Source organism: Populus euphratica, unplaced genomic scaffold, assembly GCF_000495115.2.
Source record: "Populus euphratica unplaced genomic scaffold, PopEup_1.0 scaffold22.1, whole genome shotgun sequence".
NCBI classification, from domain to species: Eukaryota; Viridiplantae; Streptophyta; class Magnoliopsida; order Malpighiales; family Salicaceae; genus Populus; species Populus euphratica.
The window spans coordinates 396,492-406,313 of NW_011499863.1; the positions used below are offsets into that span (position 1 = coordinate 396,492).

The 9,822-nt window shown below is 36.7% G+C and overlaps 2 protein-coding genes and 1 pseudogene across 3 annotated transcripts; 2 read left to right on the forward strand and 1 right to left on the reverse strand.

The window, feature by feature from the left end:
• Positions 1-1,803: 1,803 nt before the first annotated feature.
• On the forward strand, positions 1,804-4,176 carry LOC105125305 (acetolactate synthase 1, chloroplastic-like). Its single transcript, XM_011025692.1, has one exon. The coding sequence runs from the start codon at positions 1,888-1,890 to the stop codon at positions 3,829-3,831; it is 1,944 nt and encodes a 647-aa protein (XP_011023994.1). The 5' UTR covers positions 1,804-1,887; the 3' UTR covers positions 3,832-4,176.
• An 843-nt stretch (positions 4,177-5,019) lies between these two features.
• On the forward strand, positions 5,020-7,631 carry LOC105125573 (acetolactate synthase 1, chloroplastic-like; annotated as a pseudogene).
• On the reverse strand, positions 7,604-9,565 carry LOC105125306 (uncharacterized). Of its 2 annotated transcripts, XR_842216.1 has the most exons (4): positions 9,045-9,565; positions 8,868-8,960; positions 7,784-8,763; positions 7,604-7,747 (listed from the first exon to the last, which is right to left on the reverse strand). XR_842216.1 is itself a non-coding variant. In XM_011025694.1 (3 exons), exons 1-3 carry the CDS (start codon positions 9,090-9,092, stop codon positions 7,837-7,839), a joined length of 1,068 nt encoding a protein of 355 aa, XP_011023996.1. In that variant the 5' UTR covers positions 9,093-9,564; the 3' UTR covers positions 7,604-7,836. The 2 variants fall into 2 exon arrangements, 1 of the variants encoding a protein (XP_011023996.1); XM_011025694.1 differs by having other exon boundaries at positions 7,604-8,763; positions 9,045-9,564.
• Between the last annotated feature and the right edge of the window lie 257 nt (positions 9,566-9,822).

Genomic DNA, 9,822 nt, shown 5'->3' on the forward strand with positions numbered 1-9,822 from the left:
ATTAACTTTTCAAACATGTAATCTAGGTTATTAAATTGAAAATATCATACATGAAAAATGATGAAACTCAATCCCTAATAAATAAAGTAATGAATAATAAATTATCATTATTATTACTATTTTCATTATCACCGTTATCATTATTACTAATAGTAATAAGTAATATAATAATCATCATCATTATCATTATTGTTATCATTATTAGTAAAATTATAATCATCATTATTAGTATTATCATAATAAACTATTACTACTATTATTATTACTACTATTATTAATAGTAATAGTATTATCATGAACATTATTACTACTGCCATAACAAAAATCATAAACTTGATGTTTATGATTTGAAAAATAAAATTATTAATATTATTGTTACTATTATTTCTATCATCATCATTATTACTATTATCATTACTATTATTTTTTTAACATAATTATTAATATTACTATAACAAGTATTATTATCATTAGCACTATTACAGTAGAAAAAACTATTATTATTACTATTATTATTATCATTATTAGTAGCATTATTACTAAGTATCATTATTATTATTAATAATATTACTATACTATACTATACTATACTATTATTATTATTTATTTATTACTACTACCACCACCACCACCACCATTATTATTAAAAAAACAAAAATCATAAATTTAATTTGAAAAATAAAATTAAAAACCATAAAAACTTTGATAAAAAAACCAAGTAAAAAACAAAAAGAAATAAAAAAAAGAGATCAAATTGAAATTATTATTATTATTGACAAAGAAATCAAAAGAAAAAAGATCAAATTGAAATTATTATTATTATTGAAAAAAATCATTTAATTGACTTGAAGGATAAAATAGAAAGTCATAAAAACTTTGATGAAAAGGAATACAAACAAAATCAGAAAATCAAAAGCAGAAGGACCAAATAAAAATTATATTATATATACAAATTAAAATTAAAGGATTAAATAAAAAAATAAAAAAATAAAACCTTAATAAAAGAAAAAAGAACAAAACTAAAAATTCAAAACTAAAAAGACTGAATAATAAAAACAATACAAATAAATACATGAGTGCATTTCTCCATGTATGATAGAAAAATAAAAGGGAAAACAAAAAAAAAAATATTAGTGATAAACTGATCATTATTAAATAACATGCACCATCCATAAAGAAAAAGAATACAATAAAAAATAAAATAAAATAATAAATAGATATTTTTCGTCACTTGAAGGCGCTACACATATCACTCAAAGTTAGCGACACCTTACACATGTCAATAACGTTTTCAATTAAAAAATATTTATTAAATATTAAATTAAGTTATAATTATTGATCAACCTGGTCATAAAAAAAATCTTAAGAAAAAAATGTCAATAACTCATTTAAATATTTTAATTTTTATGACACTAAGCACATATATGTAATTGTACTGTATAATTAAAAAATTCTAAAACATCATTCTCCATCAATATTTTGTTTTTTAATTCTAGAAATATTTTTATTATTTTACATGCATAAAAAAATCAATAAAATATTTTAAATACATCAATAATAATTAATACACCGTGTAGAAAACCAAACTAATCCGGTAACAAAAGAAATCAAAAGTTTTTTTTTTTTTTTTTTTGGCGCCGCGGACATCTTATGATTCTTATCACAATAAATAGGTATTGAGTCTATCGCCACACTAATTTATTATTATTATTATTGAATAAAAAGATTTTTAATTTTATATTGAAATCTGCCACGTGGGTAAATTCCACATCCAAGTCCACACCCGCTTCAAACTTGAAACTCCTTTAAATCAGTCGTCCAAAAACGGTCTTTCAACTCCTGCCACAAACTCTCTCCTACTTCTCTCTCTCTCCTTGCACGTTCAATATGGCGGCGGGGGGGGGGGCCTCCACCACACCCATTCGCAAACCCTCCTCCATATCCCCATTACCCATTTCCAAATTTACCCTTCCCTTTTCCTTTAACCCCAAGAAACCCTGCTCTCTCCACATCTCCAACTCCCTCTCCAAACCCGCCTCCACCACCACAGCGTCCCCTGCCACAACTGAGAAATTCTTGTTTTCAAGATTTGCCCCCGATCAACCCCGAAAAGGCGCCGACATCCTTGTAGAAGCACTCGAACGTGAAGGTGTGAAAGATGTTTTCGCTTATCCTGGCGGCGCTTCAATGGAGATTCATCAAGCACTCACGCGCTCTAACATCATCCGAAATGTCTTACCGCGCCACGAGCAAGGTGGTGTCTTTGCTGCTGAAGGCTACGCCCGTGCGTCAGGCTTGCCTGGCGTTTGTATTGCAACGTCAGGTCCTGGCGCCACAAATCTTGTGAGTGGATTGGCAGACGCGCTGCTAGATAGCGTCCCAATAGTGGCCATTACAGGTCAGGTTCCGCGGCGAATGATTGGTACTGATGCGTTTCAAGAAACACCGATTGTTGAGGTAACAAGGTCTATTACGAAGCATAATTATTTGGTTCTTGATGTTGATGATATTCCTAGGATTGTTAGAGAAGCTTTCTTTTTGGCTACTTCTGGGCGGCCTGGACCTGTTTTGATTGATATTCCCAAGGATATACAGCAGCAGCTGGCTGTTCCTAATTGGGATGTGCCTATGAAATTGCCTGGTTATTTGTCGAGATTGCCTAAGAATCCGAACGAGTTGCATTTAGAGCAGATTGTGAGATTGATTTCGGAGAGTAAGAAACCAGTTTTGTATGTGGGTGGAGGGTGTTTGAATTCAAGTGAAGAGTTGAGGAGGTTTGTTGAGTTGACGGGGATTCCTGTCGCGAGTACTTTGATGGGTCTCGGTGCATTCCCTGTAGGGGATGAGCTGTCTTTGCAAATGCTTGGTATGCATGGGACGGTTTATGCGAATTATGCTGTGGATAAGAGTGATTTGTTGCTTGCTTTTGGTGTGAGGTTTGATGATCGTGTTACGGGAAAGCTCGAGGCTTTTGCGAGCAGAGCAAAGATTGTGCATATTGATATTGATTCAGCTGAGATTGGGAAGAATAAGCAGCCTCATGTGTCCGTCTGTGGGGATGTCAAGGTGGCATTACAAGGGATTAACAAGATTTTGGAGAGCAGAGGTGCTAAAGGGAAAATGGACTTTAGGGCATGGAGAGAAGAGTTGAATGAACAGAAAATGAATAATCCGCTGAGTTTTAAGACTTTTGGAGAAGCAATTCCTCCTCAGTATGCTATTCAGGTTCTTGATGAGTTGACTGACGGGAATGCCATTGTGAGTACTGGGGTTGGACAGCATCAAATGTGGGCTGCTCAGTTTTACAAGTATAAAAGACCAAGGCAGTGGTTGACATCAGGGGGTTTGGGGGCGATGGGTTTTGGATTGCCTGCTGCTATTGGAGCTGCTGTTGCAAATCCTGATGCAATTGTTGTGGATATTGATGGTGATGGAAGCTTCATCATGAACGTCCAGGAGTTAGCAACTATTCGTGTGGAGAATCTCCCTATCAAGATAATGCTTCTGAACAATCAGCATTTAGGCATGGTGGTACAGTGGGAGGATCGATTCTACAAGGCTAACCGGGCTCACACATATTTGGGGGATCCATCAAACGAGTCTGAGATTTTCCCCAATATGTTGAAGTTTGCAGAAGCTTGTGGAATACCTGCTGCCCGCATCACGAGAAAGGATGATCTTAGAGCAGCAATTCAAAAAATGTTGAACACTCCGGGGCCATACTTATTGGATGTGATTGTGCCCCACCAAGAACATGTCTTGCCTATGATCCCAAGTGGAGGGGCTTTTAAAGATGTGATAACTGAGGGTGATGGAAGAAGAAAATACTGATCTTCCTCTGCAGAAGATGTAGTAGTTGTATGTATGTTCTGTGGTATTCCATGCTATGTGTATGTTATGTGGACTTCTATGTTCAAGTTGTGGCAGGGTTTTTCATTTTTACTGTCCAGGAGTTGGTTCTAGTGGCGTGCTGATGTAGTGTTGTTTGATGTGTGGGGACTAAAATGTACTCATCTACTGTTTTGTATTAGTATTGCCAATGTCATTAAATCTTTTGTTTTTGTTCTATTTGAATCTTGCATATGCTTTTAGATAATGACACTGAGAATGAGTTTCGACTTTGAAACTTTCTGTATTGAAAATTTTGTTCTTCAATAAAGTGGCACTTTTCAGTCAGGTTGCGCTTACGTAGGTTTGGTGATCGCTGGATGAAACTCTTATGCAGTGATCGATTTCCTGAATCGAGTGAGATGATTCTTGTCAAGTTAAAACTAATTTATTTTGCTTCACTGTAACTGTCATCACTAGCAAGTTCATCAAGCAAAGGTGGCAGGGCTTTTATGTCATTTGACCAGGCTTTCCATCTTATCAAGTGTATAAACCCTGTGTTGAAGGTTGTGAGCCAGAGAAAAAACGGATTCTACCTTTTCAGGGTATTTGATACAAGCTTTATAGAATATATTATCTATACAATAGAAAGAAAAAATGGCTAGAGAAGCTTAACATAATGTTTTTTTGTTTAACTCTCGATAGTAAAAATGGACAGGGAGCTGACAGAAAATAGGATTTGTTTTCCGAGGCAGGGGTGTACTTGCTTTGACCTTCTATGCTCTGCTTATATCGGGACTTCTATGTTTCATGTGTGTTCATGCGGGTCAATAATATTCTTTGAAAGGGTCCAGATATTTGAACTCCAGTATTTTGTTATATCAGAGTGAGTATGCTTTTTATGCTGGCTAAATTCTATAATTCTTATTAAAGGCATTCATGTCAATTGAACTGTCTAACTCAATTTGATAGAAAAAAAAAATTGATGATGGAAATAAGCCAACAAAATCCACGCTTAGCAAGATGACGGGCTTGAATTTTAATGTGCTACAACTTTGATGAGTTTAGATAACCTGCCAACTGCAATGTTAGAAATAGGGAAAAAGTACCAGGGGTGGAGTGCTGGTGTGGTGGCTCTGCACTGGCTGATTTATCGGACAATTGTTACCAGGAAAGGCAGGAGTGGCCGTGATGGCACAAGGACTGTTTCTGAGTGTCCCGTTGCATAGCAGTCCATATATGTCTGCACTGATTTCTGAGCTTGGGAGTGGGGTTAGTTCTTTAGCAGCATTTGATGATGCTATTGGCAAGACAGGTCGGTTTGATTCTCAAGATGGTATTTCTTTGGGCTATTGTTTGATGATTAATTGGGTTTTCCAAATGGATACGGAGTTTGATGATCTTCTGTGTTTCAGAGGGCTCAAATGAACACGGAAGATAGCCAAACTGACCCTCGGTCCTTCTGAAAATTTCTTTGGTTGACGCTATTTTTCATGGAGGGTTGCAGGACAGACACAATTGTGATCGAAAGTTCAAGATAGAAGTCAAATAAGCGATGCGAATGGTTCTGCACTCTGCACTACTCATAATGTTGGATAGAGAGGCTGGGATGGTGATTGAGCTGACAGATATGAGTTTTTTAAGCAGATTGAATGGTAACATCTATGACATTCCTAGTTGAAGAAGTTGATTGGCAGAAGGCTCATTTTTCAGCTAGGATTGAAAGGAGAGAACCTGAAGGAAGGATGGCAGAGTTACACTTTTAACAAAATACCTGACATAAATTCAATCCTGGAAGGGAAAGATGCAGCTCACTTGCAAGATCATGTGAGTGTGAAATGCTCGTATTTGCATCTGAATAGGCCATGATAATTCTTAACGCTCAAAGAGGAACAATTTTCTTCAAGAAAATCTAAACTATTTTCCATTTTAAAAAATCATATTTCCTGAAAACGGGATTATCAAGGGTCCATGTTGGAAATTGTAGAAGGGCATTCCAGCACCAAGATTGGTATGAATGCAGTCTCTTTCTGTTTGCATTTGATTTCTTTGAGTTTATTTTTAGGAGAAAAATAACGAAACATTTGCTTTGTTGCAAGATTATGAATTTTAGAAAACGTGATCAACAATATAGGGGGAGAGGGGGAGTGAGGTAAGGGAGGATCATGTATGAATTTCAAATTCTTATTTGTTAGTTTATTACCATTTGTATCTGTCCTCACTCTGGTAAGAATATCCTCCAAACATCCTGGGGCTTAAAATTTACTAGGAGAGAGTTTGACTGCGAAAAGGACACGGCAAGAAGAATCTCACAGGTTGGGAGATTGATTCTGACATTTCATCCAGTCATTGATTAGGTGTTAGATTTATGATCAACATTTTGATTTCTTGATGCAATTAGTAACCACGAGATATGACATCAATAGGTTGCATTTATATTAATTAATGATCTAGAGTTGAAATGGTCTATATTTACGTAAAAAATAGTTAAGATTCAAATTATGCACGTCGATAACTGCAGAAAAGGATGTACAAGCAAGGGCTGATAGCAATAGGTACGAACCAATTATGCAACCAGCTACTAATGCAAAGGTAAACAAATAATGAAAATAGAGATTGAGCTTCGCGAGTAGGGAATTTCATCACGAATTTTCACTGCATAATTTTTTTTGGACTGAGGTTTGATGATTGTGACTGGAAAGCTGAAGGCGTTTGTGAGTCTGATAATTGATTGTTCGCATTGATATGGATTCGGCTGAGATTGGGAATAACATGCAGCTCGTCTATCAGTTCTTGGCAGATAAAAAGTGGAACGGATTTTTAAGGCATGGAGCAGATATAAAGTTGGCCTTGCAAGGGATCAACATGATTTTGGTGAGTAGGGAAACTAAAAGTGGAACGGATTTTTAAGGCATGGAGAGAAGAGTTGAACGAGCAGAAAGTGAAGTATCCATTAACTTTTAACACCTCTGGAGAAGAAATTCTTCTGCAGTATGCAATTCAGGTTCTTGAATTACATAGTGTTACTACAGTTGTAAGCACAGGGGCAGCATAAAATGTGGGCTGCTCAGTTTTACAGGTGTAAGAAACCATGCCAGTGGTTGACATCAGGGGAAATTGGGAGCTATGGGGGCTGCTATTGCAAATTCTGATGTTATTGCTGTGGATATGGATAGTGATGAAGTCTTCTAATGAATGTTCAGGAGTTGGTGACTTCGTTGAGAATATCACTGTCAAGATAATGATGTTGAACGATCAATATTTGGGCATGGTGGCACAATGAGAGGATCTGTTTTATAAGGCTCACAGGGCGTACCCATCTTTAGGTGATCCATTGAAGGAGTCTGAGATTTTGTCTGATATGTGGAAATTTGCAGAAGCATGTGGAATTCCTGCTTCCCATGTAACAAGAAAGGATGGTGTTAGAGCAGCAATTCAGAAAATGCTAGACACTCCTGGACCTTGCTTGTTGGATGTGATGGTGCCTCATCAAGAGCCCGCGTTCCCCATGATGCCTAGTGGTGGGGTTTTTGATGGTATATTAACTGAGGGTGATATGGAATGACAGAGTATTGATCTTTCATCCTTCTCCCAGCGAACTGTATTTTGATGAAACACACTGGCATATAAATGGAAGAAAATAGTATTCATCTTCTAATAGCTTGTTTGGAATTGAATTAAGTTTTATTAGTAGAATTCTGCCCAAAGAGAACCACATATTTGGAATAAGTTTGAATCATGTGAATGGAATTAAATTGAGTTGTGCTCTCTGAAATAAATCAATGAAAAATCGAGTTTCTTTATTTTCCATAATACACCTATCTGTTTCTATTGGATGCCTAGGATTATTCATAGACTGGAAGATTATTCAATGATGACAGGTTATAATTAACCAAATCAAACTACTAATTTCTGATACCAAGGCGGAGACATGTGTTGATGTTCCTTAATTAACCAGTCTAAACATGTTCAATATTCACAAACGAACACCTCTTCTTAATCTTTGAGCTAAGATGAAGCTGTTGTAGTATCAAAAGATTTCTTCCTAACAAGAAGGCATGTGATTGTAGAAGGATTAGCAGGGGTATTGTCAGGACTGCACAGCACAAAGTCAGGCCTGTGAAGTGAAAGATTCAACCTATCCTTTCCGACGACCAGGGCGGTTGCATCCAGCAGAACATGCCATGAGTTCCGATGGGCTTCGGATACCCAATGCATCGAATAGCGAGTTCCATTCACATCAGCTGGGTATGAAAATAACCCCTTAGGACTGTGCTTACACTTCCTTCTAAAATACTGGCTAAGCTGTGATCCCTTGATCCTCAAATTCAACCAATTCTCTGGTGTCGGGATCACTTTTGATTCCTTGTAACTGGCGAATTCCTTGACGTAATCCATTTCTTCCCCGATAGCAGTCATGTAGAAGTTCCCTCGGAAGAAAGGGTAGCTCTCTCCTACTAACATCATTGCATCTTTGTAGTTTTGAGTGAACAGGACAAGATACTCATCATCAGGCAATCCACAGTGCGTCAGAACCTTGTGCTGAGCTTGGATTTCAGGTATTGATACAAAACTCCCTGGAAATGAGGCTTTCTCTGTAAGAATATCAAGCAGTCTAGATGGCTCTAACTGGGTTCTATCCAAGTCAGGGTGATTGCTTCCGAAGGATGGTGTGGAGACCTCTCTAAGACCAGTCCTAGGTGACTTGTTCTTGTCGTCGGGTGAAGGCTCTGAGATCTCTTCGTTGATACAAAGAGTAGAGAGATCTACCTTCTCTCCGATAAAGCCAGCATATTGGGGGTATTTCGCCAAGACATACTGCTCAACATATTGCATTTCTGTTGTTGTTATTGGACCTGACCATCTGAGGTCAAGACCACGGATTGTCGATATTGCTTCTGCCAAGATATGTGCAGGAACTACAGTATGTGCTTTCTGTTTTCATCCCAGATTTAATCAAAAAAACCAAAACTAGTTAGATAGCCATGTATTAAGAACTTATAAAAACATGTTTGAGATGGTTTAGAGATTGAAAATACCTTCACAATCATACTGCTTGACCTGCTATTTTCGACTTCATGTTTCGTTATAGATGCAAAAAGAGATTTTTTAGGTTGACCTTCCATCATGGCCTGGTTTTTTTTCAATATCCAAATCAGAATTCCCTAAAACTTTTGTATGATCAAACAACTTGGCACAGAGTAAAAGTTACTTACCTTCGATCCTGCACTGTAAAGAACCTCTCCTTCAGTGTTCCTACCCATAACAGTACCAATTATGTAAACCAATTTCTATCTTAAACATGGAAAGGATTTGTTTCAGGACCAGTCACCAAAACTTGAATTTCTGAGAAAGACGGGGGATAAATTGAGAGACAAATGGAAGTATATGTATAGAAGTCTTTCAAAAACGCCACGACAAAAACTTATTGCTGCAAAGGCTGTTAAAGTATGTGTCAATATGGAAAAATTACGAAACAAAGGTAAAACCATGGAAAGAAAGGACCAAGGGAGACTGAGAATCAGAAACCAAAGTGGTCAAAACCTCTGAGAGGAAAAGAAAGGATCTGTGTAGGAGTATTGAAGAAACCAAAGCGATCACTATAGGAATAGGAGAACAAGTAGGGGATTTGGTGTAAGAAATTAGAGGTAGGTGCGAAGAGAAGACGAAGCCAAACTGACTAAAACATTTCTTGTTGCCAACTTGGATCTTAATGTAATAAATTAAAGGAAAAAAAAAGAGTAATGAAGGGCATGCTGACAATGACAAGAGCAATGTTCTAAAACTGGAAACCATCATCAACAGTTGTTCCCAATTGGTATTTTAATAATGGTTGTAATTGTATGATCTTATGCAAGATTAATACATGTCATATGATCATTAGTGAGTATAAGTATTTGGAATAAACCTTGATTATACCATTAATTTTGCTCAACTTCTTCGCCCCTATCAATCCAACTCAAGGATAAACAAGCAGAAGGGAAAAAAAAATGA

What these genes read in the sequence shown, in the direction of transcription:
- LOC105125306 (XM_011025694.1), bottom strand. Translation starts at nt 9,092, where the DNA reads ATGGGTAGGAACACTGAAGGAGAGGTTCTTTACAGTGCAGGATCGAAG. An exon ending in TTTACAGTGCAGGATCGAAG is followed by an intron (nt 8,961 to 9,044) that starts GTAAGTAACTTT and finishes AAAAAAAACCAG; the next exon opens with GCCATGATGGAAGGTCAACC. An exon ending in CAAGCAGTATGATTGTGAAG is followed by an intron (nt 8,764 to 8,867) that starts GTATTTTCAATC and finishes GGATGAAAACAG; the next exon opens with AAAGCACATACTGTAGTTCC.
- LOC105125305 (XM_011025692.1), top strand. Translation starts at nt 1,888, where the DNA reads ATGGCGGCGGGGGGGGGGGCCTCCACCACACCCATTCGCAAACCCTCC.